This window comes from Portunus trituberculatus, chromosome 39 (genome assembly GCF_017591435.1).
Source record: "Portunus trituberculatus isolate SZX2019 chromosome 39, ASM1759143v1, whole genome shotgun sequence".
NCBI lineage: Eukaryota > Metazoa > Arthropoda > Malacostraca > Decapoda > Portunidae > Portunus > Portunus trituberculatus.
In genome coordinates this window covers 5,177,786-5,192,567 of record NC_059293.1, presented here as the reverse complement: position 1 = coordinate 5,192,567, position 14,782 = coordinate 5,177,786, and the positions used below count along the sequence as shown (strand labels likewise).

At 38.3% G+C, this 14,782-nt stretch overlaps 1 protein-coding gene across 4 annotated transcripts in view; it reads right to left on the bottom strand.

Annotated features, from left to right (window-relative positions):
• The window catches only part of LOC123515633 (la-related protein 1-like), a 149,499-nt gene that overhangs the window by 15,400 nt on the left and 119,317 nt on the right, over positions 1-14,782 (bottom strand). For all 4 annotated transcript variants that reach the window (XM_045274433.1, XM_045274435.1, XM_045274436.1 and 1 more), the window contains exon 9: positions 13,959-14,140. In XM_045274433.1, coding sequence (XP_045130368.1) covers positions 13,959-14,140 — 182 coding nt within the window. The remainder of the gene's footprint in view (positions 1-13,958; positions 14,141-14,782) is intronic.

Below are 14,782 nucleotides of genomic sequence, written 5' to 3'. Positions count from 1 at the left end.
GAGAGAGAGGGATGGGTTGACTGTATTTATTTGGATTTAAAAAAGGCGTTTGACAAAGTGCCACATGCAAGATTACTGTGGAAGTTAGAGGAGAAGGGTGGCTTAAAAGGAAGCACATTGAGATGGATGGAAAATTATTTGAGGGGGAGAGAAATAAGGATGGTAGTTAAAGATATGAAGTCCAAGTGGAGAGCAGTAGAAAGCGGAGTGCCACAGGGGTCAGTATTGGCACCAATACTTTTCCTCATATATATAAACGACATGCCAGGAGTGAACAGCTACATAAATCTGTTTGTGGATGATACGAAACTGTGCAGAGTTATAAAGCAAAAAGAGGATTGTGAAATACTGCAGGAAGACCTAAATAAGATCTGGGAATGGAGTAAAAAGTGGGAAATGGAATTCAATGTGGACAAAAGCCATGTCATGGAAATGGGAAAGAGTGAAAGACGACCTGTGGGAATCTATAAGATGGGAGATGGAGTAGAACTGGAGAAAGTAAAAAAGGAAAAGGACTTAGGAGTGACGATGGAAGAAAACAATCAACCGGTAAGCCATATTGATAGAATTTTCAGAGACATATAATTTGCTAAGGAATATTGGAGTAGCATTTCACTACATGGACAAAGAAATGATGAAGAAATTGATAAGTACTATAATAAGACCCAGATTGGAATATGCAGGAGTAGTGTGGACCCCTCATAAAAGAAACACATAAGGAAGTTGGAGAGACTACAAAAAATGGCTACAAGAATGGTTCCAGAATTTGAAGGGATGACATATCAGGAGAGACTAAAGGCTATGGATCTACCAACCCTGGAACAGAGAAGGGAGAGAGGGGATCTGATACAAGTTTATAAATTGATCAACAGAATGGACCAAGTGGATAATGAGAAACTGATCCTGAGAGAAGAATATGACATTCGAAGCAAAAGATCGCATAGTAAAAAGCTGAGAAAGGGAAGATGTCTGAGAGATGTTAAAAAATATAGTTTCCCACAAAGATGTGTTGAGACATGGAACAGTTTGAGTGAAGAAGTGGTGTCAGCAATGAGTGTGCATAGTTTTAAAGAAAAATTGGATAAGTGTAGATATGGAGACAGGGTCACATGAGCATAAAGCCCAGGCCCTGTAAATCTACAACTAGGTAAATTAATACACAGGAGCGAGACGTTTGGGTCGACTGTGTGTACCTGAATTTGAAAAAAAGCATTTGATAAGGCTCCACACAACATATGGAAGCTGAGAAGTACTGGGGGGATAAGAGGAACCCTGGCAAACTGGATGAAAAACTACCTGACAGGCAGGGGAATGAGAACAGTGGTGAAGGGAGTGAAGTCGGAATGGAGAAGAGTGACCAGTGGAGTCCCCCAAGGTTCTGTGCTTCGTCCCATCATGTTTCTGATCTATATAAATGATATGCCAGTGGATGTGAAAAGTTACATGAATACGTTCGCGGATGACGCAAAGATTACGTATGAGGAGAATAAGAAACGTGGAAGATTGCAACATGTTGCAAGAGGATCTGAACAGGATATATAATTGGAGTGTAAAATGGTAGATGGAGTTCAACATTAACAAAAGTCATGTAATGAGAATGGACAAAAGTAAATATAGAAAAGAAACACGTGAAGAAACTAGAAAGAGTGCAGCGGTTAGGAACGAGAATGATACCAGGTTTTAAGGAGGCGCCGTACAAGGAAAGATTAAGAAGACTGGATTTATCCACGTTAAAGAAAGAAGAGAGAGGGAAGATATAATAATGTATAAAATAATAAATGGAATGGATCTCCTAGATAGAGAAGACTTGATAAGGGTGTCTTCCAACAATCAACTGAGAGGACACCCAAAGACAATACAAAAGGACAGTTGTATGGGAGATGTCAAGAAATATAGCTTCCCATATCATGGCATTGACAAATTAAACAAATTGAGTAGAGAGGTGATGTGTGCGGCGAGTGTCAGTCAGATGAAGGACAAACTTGATAAATGTGGACAAAGAGACAGGACATAAAGAGCCAAGCTCAGGCCCTGTAAATCACAAATAGGTAAATAGGTAAATACAGTGGAGACTCAATACTCGAACTCAATTCGTTCCAAGTGGCTGTTTGAGTATTAAAAAGTTCAACTATTGATACCTATAAATTAGGTAATTTGTTCCAATCTTAGCAAAACCTCATGTGTATAAAAATTTAAATGTATTTTTTTACAATTTTGTTTTGTATATACCATAAGTGAAGGCCGGTGATGGATAACTTAGAAGAGGAGGGGAGAAGAGTGGAGAGGAGGAGGGAGGTCAACGGAGGAACAGGGGTTGTGGCCTCACTTTCCCGGTGTGTGGAGTGTGTTGTGGTCTCAGTCCTACCCGAAGATCGGCCTATGAGCTCTGAGCTCGCTCCGTAATGGGGAAGACTGGCTGGGTGATCAGCAGGCGACCAAGGTGAATTACACACACGTATGACGGGGCCACACGAGCATAAAGCCCAGGCCCTGTAAAACTACAACTACGAATATACACACACACACACACAAAGTTGGTAGTGGTGGAGAACAGTTTGTTGCCAGGAGCTCCCAGAGGAACATTCTAACAGCAGATATAGTGAAGCAAAAGGAGCTAGACTGTATGTACAGGGGGAAATGGAGCCACAAAGTGTCCTGTCTCAAAAAATAAGCTAGATTTGGGTACTGTTTAATTAAATAATGGAGGGGGAGGTAGATATAGGTGGAACTGCCAGACGTATGTTATCAAAACATTTGCCTAATCTAGCGAGGACAGCCTTTATTGAAACATCAGTTGGATTGAGAAGATTGGGAAAAGAAAACACTGATAAGGAATTTCCAAGATTTTGTGTGGACAAAAATAATGTGAGAAGATTGGTGAATGTGGAGAGAGAGTTGTGATACATGAAGGAACTGATGTCAAGTATTCTGGAAAAACAAGACAAGCTAACTAAAGAAAACACTGAACTAAAGCAGAGAATAAGATAATAAGAGAAAGTAAGGGAAGTGAATCAGGTGATGAAAAAGGAATTGGAAGAATTAAAGAGACAAAATGGTATATTAATGGCTACATGGGGTGAATATGAAGTGCTATTAAAGAGTCTACAGGAAAAAGTTCAGGATAGGGCAGGAAAAATGAAAAATGGAGTGGGTGAGATCAAGTTGGAGGAATTAAGAAATGCCTGGAAAAAAGAACAGGAAGAGAAACAATTTAAATTCTCTGAAGTAGTAAAAAAAAAAAACAGGTACAAGAAAAGACAAAAGACACAGTAATACAAGTAATTAAGGAGAAGGAAGATTTGGTGAGGGACACAGTGGACAAGAGGAAATGTATCCTAATTTTTGGGCTGAAGGAAAAAAACTATCAAAGTTCATGGGATTTTTTTTTTTTTATGCAGGAGGCAAGTCAACCAAAACAGGAGAAAAAAAAAAAGGCGCACTTAAGTGCTGGTTCCCTTATAGAGTTACAGACATAGCCAAAATCAAGTAACAAATGTTTTGAAACCACCCTCTTAAAAGAAGTTAAGTTGTAGGAAGACAGAAATACACAAGCAAGCAGAGAGTTCCAGAGTTTACCAGAGAAAGTTATGAACTCTTGAGAGTACTGGTTAACTCTTGCATTAAAGAGCTGGACAGAATAAGAATGAGAGGAAGAAGAAAGCCTTGTGCAGCAAGGCCGCAGGAGGAGTGAAAGTATGCAGTTAGAAATAGCGATAAAATATAGAAAGAGATACAACATTTCGGTGGTAAGAAAGAGGCTGGAGACAGTCAGTCAGAGGAGGGGAGTTGATGAGACGAAAAGCTTTTGATACCACCCGATCTAATAAAACTGTGAGTGGAACCCCCTCCCCACACATGCAAAGAGTACTCCATGTAAGGACAGATAAGGCCCTTGTACGAGTTAGCAGTTGGAGGGGCAAGAAAAACTGGCAGAGACACCTCAGAATGCCTAACTTCATAGAAGCTGTTTTAGCAAGAGATGAGATGTGAAGTTTCCAGTTAAGATTATGAATGAAGGACAGACTGAGGATATTTGGTGTAAAAGAGGGAGACAGTTGAGTGTCATTGAAAAAGAGGAGATAGTTGTTTGAAAGGTTGTGTTGAGTTGATAGATGGAGGAATTGAGCTTTTGAGGCATTGAAAAATACAAAGTTTTCTCTGCCCCAATCAGAAATCATAGAAAGATCAGAAGTCAGACATTCTGTGGCGTCCCTGCATGATCTCTTGCCTTTTTGAAGGCTTGGTTGTCTCTGAAAGGATGTGGAAAGATGTAGGGTGGTATTATCAACATAGGAGTAGATATGGCAAGAGGTTTGGTTAAGATCATTAATGAATCATAGAAAGAGTGGGTGGCAGGCCAGAACTCTGAGGAACACCACTACTAATAGATCTAGGAGAAGAACAGTTGCTGTCTACCATGGTTGCAATAGAACAGTTGGAAAGGAAATTTGAGATAAAGTTGAAGAGAGAAGGATAGAAACCATAGGAGGGCAGTTTTGAAATCAAAGCTTTGTGACAGACTCTATGAAAAGCTCTTCATATGTCTAACGCAACAGCAAAAGTTTCACTGAAATCTCTAAAAGAGGATGACCAAGACTCAGTAAGGAAAGCCAGATCACCAGTAGAGCGACCTTGATGGAAGCCATACTGGCGATCAGACAGAAGATTGTGAAGTGACAGATGTTTGAGAATCTTCCTATTCAGGATAGATTCAAAAACTTTAGACAAGCAAGAGATTAAAGCTATAGGACGGTAGTTTGAGGGATTAGAACGGTCACCCTTTTTAGGAACAGGCTGAATGTAGGCAAACTTCCAGCAGGAAGGAAAGGTAGAAGTCGATAGACAAAGTTGAAGAGTTTGGCCAGGCAAGGTGCAAGCACAGAAGCATAGTTTTGAGAATAATAGGAGGGACCCCATCAGGTCCATAAGCCTTCCGAGGGTTTAGGCCAGCAAGGGCATGGAAAACATCATTACGAAGAATTTTAATTGTAGACATGAAATAGTCAGAGGGAGGAGGAGAGGAGGACAAGCCCAGAATCATCCAAGGTGGAGTTGTGAGCAAAGGTTTGAGAGAAGAGTTCAGCTTTAGAGACAGAAGAGATGGCAGTGGTGCCATCAGGATGAAATAAAGGAGGAAAGATGAAGAAGTGAAGTTATTTGAGATGTTTTGGCTAGATGCCAGAAGTCACGAGGGAGTTTGAATTTGAAAGATTTTGGCATTTTCTGTTTATGAAAGAGTGTTTGGCAAGTTGAAAAACAGATTTGGCATGATTCTGGGCAGAAATGTAAATGAGATTCAGAATATGGAAGGCTCAAGTACATTTTGTAGGCAACCTCTCTATCATGTATAGCATGACAACAGACTGTATTAAACCAAGGTTTATAAGGTTTAAGTTGAGAAAAAGAATGAGGAATGTATGCTTCCATGCCAGACACTATCACCTCTGTTGTGCATTCAGCACACAGAGATGGATCTCTGACAGAAACAATATTCATTCCAGGGAAAATCAGCATAATAACTCCTCAGGTGCCCCAACTGGCAGAGGCAAAACCCCAGAGGCACCTCTGCTTTGGGCTATCCTGAGGAGGGATTGTAGAAATAGGACAAAATACAGAGATAGGGTAACATCATAAGCAGAAGGATTAGAGGTAAAGAAGATATCAAGAATGTAGGGAGCGTCTCCAAGATGGTCAAGAGAACGAGTAGGGTGTTGCACCAGTTGCTCTAGGTCATGGAGGATAGGAAAGTTAAAGACTTGTTCACCAGGATGGTCAGTGATGGGAGAGGAAAGCTAAAGCTGGTGGTGAACATTGAAATCTCCAAGGATTGAGATCTCCACAAAAGAATAGAGGGAGAGAATGTACTCCACTTTGGAAGTTAAACAGTCAAAGAATTTACTAAATTTAGACGAGTTAGGGGAGAGATGGACAGCATAGATTAATTTAGTTAGAAAGTGACTTTTGAATCAAAGCCAGATGGTGGAAAACTTGGGAGATTCGAGGGCGTGGGCACAAGAGCAAGTTTAGTCATTGCGCATATAGATGCAACATCCAGCTTTAAAACAGAAATGAGGATAGAGAAAGTAGGAGGGACCAGAGAAGGGGCTACTGTCAGTTGCCTCAAACAGCTGTGTTTCAGTGAAGAAAAGATGAGGTTTAGTAGAGGAGAGGTGGTGTTCTATAAATTTAAAATTAGATCTAAGATTGCGAATGTTGCAGAAGTTAATGAAGAAAAAGTTAAGGGAGGTGTCCAGACATTTTGGGTGATCACCGAGAGAGGAGTCCGACTTGGAGACATGTCTGGTCCCTTCCCTAGAAGGGGACTCAGAGGCTGGATTTGGAGTCACCATTTTTAAAATTTTTAATTTTAAATGAAGGCTGTGTGTGTGTGTGATAAGTGATGTAGTTTTGAGTGAAGAAGGAGAGTTGTGACTGTCCCCTTGAGTTGTGAGACACAAAAGGAAATGTTCAGCGAGATCACAACTAGCTTTAATGGAAAGTTCACAGCGAGATCACAACTAGCTTTAATGGAAAGTTCACACCACCCCTGGAAATAGTGCTATTAGACCTCACTGGGAGTAAATGATTGTTTCAGTAGGTGTTTACTACCTCCTCCTACTAGTTGGTAAAAGATGTTATTAAGTTGGTTCAGGACAGCACACAGGGGTTGGAGCAGGAAGTGGAGGAAATGCTTAGATTGGGAAGTTATAGTGAGGAAGGAAAGAGACCACTGAAAGTGAGAATGAGATCTCAAATGGCTGTGGAGGAGATAATGGCATGAAAAGAAAAATTGGCTTAAGATACTGAATTTAAAGATATATGAACTTGGAAGAGAGAGGAAAGGAGAGAGTGCTAAGAAATGAAGCTAAGAAAAAAAAAAAAAAAGAAAAAAAAAGAATGAAGATTGAGAAGAAATCTACTGGAGGGTTCTAGATATGAGACTGAGGAAGTGGTATCTTCAGGAAAGAGGTAAGAGAAGAAATACAAGTGGGGGGAAAGATAAGAAATTCAGTGACATATACAAATATAGATGGGTTGTTCTCCAGTGTGTTGGACTACTTGACGGAGAAATGACAGGATATAATATGCATAGTAAAAACAAAGTTAAAGGAGGAGATCCATCATGTTAGCTTTAAGGAAGAGGGATATAAAATTTGAAGAGACAGAAAGGGAAAAGGGGAAGGAGGAGTGCCAATAATAGTTAGTGATGATAAATGTGTGGAGGAAGAGCACTATGGAGATGGCATGGTGGAAGTTATGGGAGTAACAATCAAAACTGAAAAAAAAAAAAAAAAAAAAAAGGAGAATCATAGTTACATATGTGCCACCCAAGACCAATACATGGAAAACTGAAAAACATAAGGAAATGCAAGGAGAGATGATTAAGTGCTTGGATAATATGATAAGAGATGGAAAAATACTAATAGTAAACTTCATTTGCAAGAGTAAACTGGAGAAATATTGAAGTAATGGGTATTGCTGGATTGTGGAGTGAGATGTTACGGTTAACTATGGTAAATACACTGGATCAGTGGGTGGAAGAATCAACACAGTACAGAGATGAAGAAGAACCATCATTACTTGATCTAGTATTCACAAAGAAGCCAGAGCCCCCTCCCATCATTCAATATCAGAGTCCAATGGGAAGAAGTGACCATGTAACATGAGAATTAGAAACGCAGGAATGGGAAGTGCTAAGATACAGGGAGAACTACAAAAAGGAGATTAAATTATGCAAGGGGAAATTTTGAAAAGCTAAGACAATTTTTTGATGGCATAGAATGGAGGAACATGAATGGCAAGGCAGTACAGGGGAAATATGAATTATTCCTACAGAAGTATAACAAGGGAGTGAGGAAATGTGTACCAATCTACAGAGTAGAGTAGAGTATATGGAGCCTGGTACAATGGCAGATGTATAGAAGCTAAGAGAAAAAAAGGCAGATGTATAGAAGTGGGGGAAGAAAGAAAAGAAAAAAAAAAAAAAAAAAAAAAATGGAAGAAACTAAAAAAGCAGCGAAATGAAAGCAACAGACAGCAGTATAAGGATGCTAAAAATTAACACGTTAGAGTAAGAAGAAAAGACGAAAGAAACTTTGATAAAGATGTTGTGCAGAAAAGTGACGATGATCCCAAGCTTTTCTACAAGTATACCAATGGTAAGATGAAGAATAAGGAAACAATAGAAAAAATCATTAAAGGATGGAAGACATAACAAACAGCAGAAGAGATGAGTGAAATAATGAATGAAAGTTTCAAGACAGTTTTAACTAAAGAAGAGGATTTTACAGAACCAAGCAGGACATTGCATTGTCAAGGCTTGCAGGAAATCATAGTGCACAAACAAGAAATTGGAAGACTACTAGAAAATTTGGATGTCAGAAAAGCAATGGGACCGTATGGTGTGTCAGGTTGGGTACTAAAGGAATGTAAAGATCAATTGTTAGAACCAATTTGAGAAATGGTTACAAGCTCATTAAAGGAAGGGAGAGTACCACTGGAATGGAAGAGAGCTAACATGATCCCAATATTCAAAGGAGGAAAGTCAACTGAGCCATTAAATTACAGACCGGTGTCACTTACTAGTGTTGTGGGAAAGATATGTGAAATTGTTATCAAAGAAAAATGGGTTAAATATCTGGAGGAAAAACAAGTTATATTGAACAGACAATTTGGGTTCAGGAGAGGAAGATCATATGTGTCAAATTTACTAAGTTTTTACTCAAGAATAGTAGGACTGGAGAGCAGAGATGGATGGATCGAAACTTTACCTGGACATAAAAAAAAAGACTTTTGATAAAGTCCTACATAGACTACTTTGGAAGTTGGAGAACATAGTAGCACTGAGAGGACAAGGGATTACTTGAAGGATAGAGAGATGAGAACTGTGATCAGGGATATATACTCATCCTGGAGTAAAGTAACAAGTGGAGTGCTACAGGAATCAGTGTTAGCCTCCAATATGTTCTGGTATATGTAGACAACATACAGAATGGTGACCAGTTATACTAATTTTATTTGCTGATAATGCAAAATTGTTAAGAGTAATTAAGACCCAAGAAGACTGTTTGCTGCTGCAAGAAGATATAGATAATATCTATAAGTGGAGTATGAAGTGGAAGTTAAAATTCAATGCCAAGAAATGCCACATAATAGAATTAGAAAAGAGCAAGAGACGACCAGTATGGAACTATTTGATGGGAGAGGAACCAATAATGAAGATTAAAGAGGAAAAAGATCTGGGAATGGTTGTGCAAGAAACACTGCTCTGAAAAACACATACATAAAATATTTGGAACAACGTACAAAATGATGACTAATACTAGCATGGTATTTCAATACATGGATAAAGATAAGATGAAAAAATTATAACTAGTATGATACTGCCAAAGTTGGAACATGCAGCAGTGGTGTGGTTGCTGAGCTTGAAAAAGGATATAAGAAGATTAGAACGCATTCAGAGGACAGCTACGAGTACAAAGATGGTGATGGAACTAACATATGAAGAAAAGCTGAAGGAAATGGAACTTCCAAAATGGATGGCTGACTTTCTGAAAGACAGAGAAATGAGAACAATTATAAGAGATGAAAAATTAGCCTGGTAGAGTCTTAAGTGGAGTTCCACAAGGGTCATTATCAGCACCAATAATGTTTGCGGTATATGTGAATGATATACCAGAAAATATAAAATTACATCAGTCTGTTTGCAGATGATGCTAAATTAATGAGGAGGGTGAATAGATAATAAGATTGTGAGGCAATAGAACGAGACTTGGATAAAATAGCGGAATGGTCACTCACATGAGAAATAGAATTTAATACAAAAAAGTGCAGTGTATTAGAATATGGAATGAGCAAAAGAAGGCCGAACAGAGTTTACTCAATGAAAAATGAAGAAATTAAAAAGTCAAAAGAAAAATACCAAGAAGTAACCATTGTGGACAGCTTGTCACAAAAAATCCACATAAATAGAATTACAAGAAATGCCTATGATCTTTAGAGAAATATAAAGGTGACATTCACTTACATAGACGAATATATGATAAAAAAAATAAAAAAAAATTAATGACTCTAGTATGCCTAGAATTACAATATGTAGTTATAGTATGGTTACCGAACAAAAAGAAACACATAAGGAAACTAGAGAATACAGAGGGTAGCAACAAAGCTTCCCCCAAGTTTAAGTAAATGGTCATATGAAGAAAGACTACGAATACTAGGTCTTACAACCTTAAGACAGAGAAGAGAAAGATGAGATTTAAAAGCAGTGTACAGAAAGATGAATGCACTGAAAAAATTAGGTAGAGAAGACTTACTAATCTGGGACACCAGTGACACAAGAGGACATGAAAAGAAACTAAGAGAGGACAATTGCTGGAGAGATATCATGAAGTTCAGCTTTCCATAAAGATGTGTAGAGGTGTGGAACGGTTTAGATAAGAGAGTCATTGAAGCAAAGACAATCAATAAGTTCAAAGAAATGTTGGATTTGCATAGATATGGAGATGGGAGAGCACGAGCATAGCTCTTTTCCTGTTTGTTACAACTAGGTAAATAAATTAATACACACACACACACACACACACACACACACACACACACACACACACACACACACACACACACACACATATGAGGAGAGACTAAAGGCTATGGATCTACCAACCCTGGAACAGAGAAGGGAGAGAGGGGATCTGATACTACAAGTTTATAAATTGATCAATGGAATGGACCAAGTGGATAATGAGAAACTGATCCTGAGAGAAGAATATGACATTCGAAGCACAAGATCGCATAGTAAAAAGCTGAGAAAGGGAAGATGTCTGAGAGATGTTAAAAAATATAGTTTCCCACAAAGATGTATTGAGACGTGGAACATTTTGAGTGAAGAAGTGGTGTCAGCAACGAGTATGCATAGTTTTAAAGAAAAATTGGATAAGTGTAGAGAGCGTAAAGCCCAGGCCCTGTAAAACTACAACTAGGTAAATACAACTAGGTAAATACACACACACACAGTAATGCAAAAAGAAGTGCTAAAATACTTGGACAACATATTGAGGAAGGACAGTGAAGTACACTTGTGGGTTAACTGCAAAAACGTAAATTGGGAAGAAATAGAAATGAACAGTTATGCTGGATTAAGGAAGAAGTGTTACAACTGGCACTGGGAAATAAAATGGACCAATGAGTGAAGGACTATATAAGATACAGAGGAAAAGAACCATCCATGCTTGACCTGGTGTTCACAAAAAAGCCAAAGCCTTGTTCAACCAATAAATATCATAGCCCAATGGGGAAAAGTGCTCATGTGGTTTTGGAAATTGGATTGAAAGTTTGGAAATCTTGAAATACAAAGAGGGTCACAAATAAAGAAGATTGAATCACACCAAGACAAATTTTGAGGGTTTAAGTAAATAATTTAGTAGTATTAACTGGAAGGAAATCATGGAGGGCAAACCAGTGCAGAAGTATGAAATATTCCTAAAAGAGTACGATGTCGGGGTGAAGAGGTGTTCCCACACACAGAGTAAGGGAGAGCAAACACACGTGGTGTAATGTTAGACGTGCAAAGAGTAAGGATGTAGCTCAGAGGAAATTAAAGCAGCAGCAAAATGAAGACAATGGGAAGCAAAGATAAAGAGGTATGAAATGAATGTGTTGGAATTAGAAGGGAGGAGGAGAGAAAGTTTGAGAGGGATGTAATAAAGAGATGTGAAGAGGAATCCAAGCTTTTTTTTATGAATATATAAATAAAAAGATGACAGAGTGACCATCATTATGTTTATTAAGGGAAATAGGATACATGAAACAGCAGAAGTGAGTGAACTTATGAATGAGAGCTTTAGATTGGTATTTAATGTTGATGATGATTTTATAGAACCAAATGATGAAGTGACGCTGGAAGGATTAAGGAATGTTGTGGTGTGAAAAAAAAAAAAATTAGCAAATTATTAAAGAAAGTGGATGTTAGAAAAGCAATGGGCCATATGGAGTGTCAAGATGGAAATTGAGAAAATGTAGAGGACAGCTGGTGAAACTAATTTGGGATGTGACCAATAGCTCTTTGATGGAAGGGAGAGTACCAAGGGAGTGGAAAAGAACAAATGTAGTCTCGATATATAAATGGAGGAAGAGAGAGAGAGAGAGAGAGAGAGAGAGAGAGAGAGAGAGAGAGAGAGAGAGAGAGAGAGAGAGAGAGAGAGAGAGAGAGAGAGAGAGAGAGAGAGAGAGAGAGAGAGAGAGAGAGAGAGAGAGAGAGAGAGAGAGAGAAAAATAAAATAAAAAAAACTAAAAAAAAAACTGAGCCCCTAAATCATAGGCCAGTGTCACTGACTAGTGTTGTGGGAAGGATCTGTAAAACTGCAGTCAAGGAAAAATGGATGGAACATATTGAGGAAAAAGAAATTATAAATAACACCCAATTTACTTTTAGAAAAAGAACGTGTATAACAAATTTACTTTCTAAACAAGAACAATACATGAGGTACAAGGATAAAATGGTTGGGTCAACACAGCGTATTTGGATATGAAAAAGGCATTTGACATAATACCACATAAAAGTCTTTTATGGAAGATAGAACATATACATAGAAAGGAATATAAGGAAATATCTAAAGCTGGATTGAGGACTACTTAATGGGAAGAGAAATGAGAAATGTGCTAAGGGTCATCTCATTAAGTATGATGACAGTAACTAGTGGCATACCACAGGGATCTGTGCTATCATCAATAATGTTTCAAAGGTACATTAATGATATACAAGATGGTTTGAGTAGCTACATAAATTTGTTTGCAGATGATGTGAAACTATTGACATTAATAAAGAGCAATGAGGACTGAAAAAATTGCAAAACGATATTGACATGATCTGGAAGTGGAGCCAAAAGTGAAAGCAAGAATTTAATGCTAAGAAATGCCAACATGATAGAAATGGGTAAAAGTAAAAGAAGACCTATATGGGAATACAAAATGGGAGAAGACATTATAATGAAGAAGAGAAAGACCTGGGAGTGGTTATCCAAGACAGCTTGACCCAAGAAAGACACATAAATGGATTATTTACTTCAACATATAAATATAATATCAGTGCCATTTAATTACATGGAAAAGAGTATGATGAAAAAAATCATAACCACTATGGTAAGACCCTGACTTGAATATGCAGCAGTGGTGTAGTCTCCACATATGCAAAAGGATATCAGGAAATTAAAAAGAATTCAAAGGACAGCTACAAAGATGGTGCCACAGAAGAAGGACCTTATCTATGAAGAAAGACTGAAGGAATTGGGACTACCAACTTAAAGATCGATGGAAGAGAGATCTAATAATGATGTATAACATATTAAACTGTATGGAAAAGATACACAGGCAAGACCTGGTATCACTGACAGATGGAGATGGATGGATGAAATGACACTCTTTGATCATGAAAAGTCAATATTTGAGGAACATTAAAAAAGTTTAGTCTTACACATAGAATGGTAGATATCTGGAAAAGCTTGAGTGAAGAGATTGGGAGGGAGAGAAGAGGAGGGTAAGAGGAGAAAAAAAGAACAAGGGAGGGAGAACTGTACACCTTGGTGTAGGGGTATGGAACAAAGGGATGGATAAGGGGATAAAGAGGACAATGGAGGGACCATAAAGGGGGAGACTGTACTAGGTTATGTCAGTAGACTTCCTCATTCTGGGTAGAGGGCAGGGCATGGTGTAGTGTAGCTCATTGGTGTGATTGGTAGAGAGGGTGATGGTGGGAGAAGCAATGCAACAACAAGGCCAATATACAGAGTCTATAGCTAGAACAACAACCAAATACTGGATCACTTGGCAGCAACTAAATGCAAACATGATGACTATGTAGGCATTATTGTGAGTACTACTTGCACATTATGAAACCTGTGTCCCTATGTAGATGTCATTGTATTGTATGTTATTGTTTCTAATAAGTGTTTAATCCTTACCATTCACTAAAGTCATGTTGTCTTCCCGTCTTTGGCAATACTTCAAGCTCTTCATCAAACTGGAAGTCTAATTCTTCTCTGGTGTCTTTATTGAAGTTGAGGGAATCTTTAGTCTCACTTGACTGTTTCTGATCCCTGTCTTTACTCTCTGAATCCTTCTTCAGGCGGCCTTTGCGCTTCACCTGAAAAAAAAAAAAAAAAAATAATAATAATGTTTATGTTTTAATTAACTCAACTTCAAATCTAAAGTAATTACAGCAAGCACAAGCTGTTTTGATTGTAAAATACTACTACTGCAATGCAAGTGTTATGGAAATTAAGCCTGTTTGCCTCAAAAAGGTAAGTTAGATGAAAAGAGAGAGAGAGAGAGAGAGAGAGAGAGAGAGAGAGAGAGAGAGAGAGAGAGAGAGAGAGAGAGAGAGAGAGAGAGAGAGAGAGAGAGAGAGAGAGAGAGAGAGAGAGAGAGAGACCAGAAGCTACAAAATTGTTGTAAGTAAAAGCAACTATCTATTCAATAAATTCTTGAGAGATATCAAATGAATGCAAGAGTAATAGATACAGTGAAGCCAAAGTGCACCAATTCAGATTTATATGGTGCCATGAGGACCTAAAAGAGTTGAAGAGATGTGCTACACAAGAGGGAGCAGCAGATTTGCACATCTCATCTGGCCTGGTGTTGTGAGAGGATTATTTGGCAATGTCATGAGGAAGAAAACAATGGGGATACTACCTTAGTCTCTTTCTCAAGAATTCAGGCAACTTTCTTATAATGACAATGTGAGAATGAACAACAGTGATACAGACTTGAAAAAAATAAATTGTAC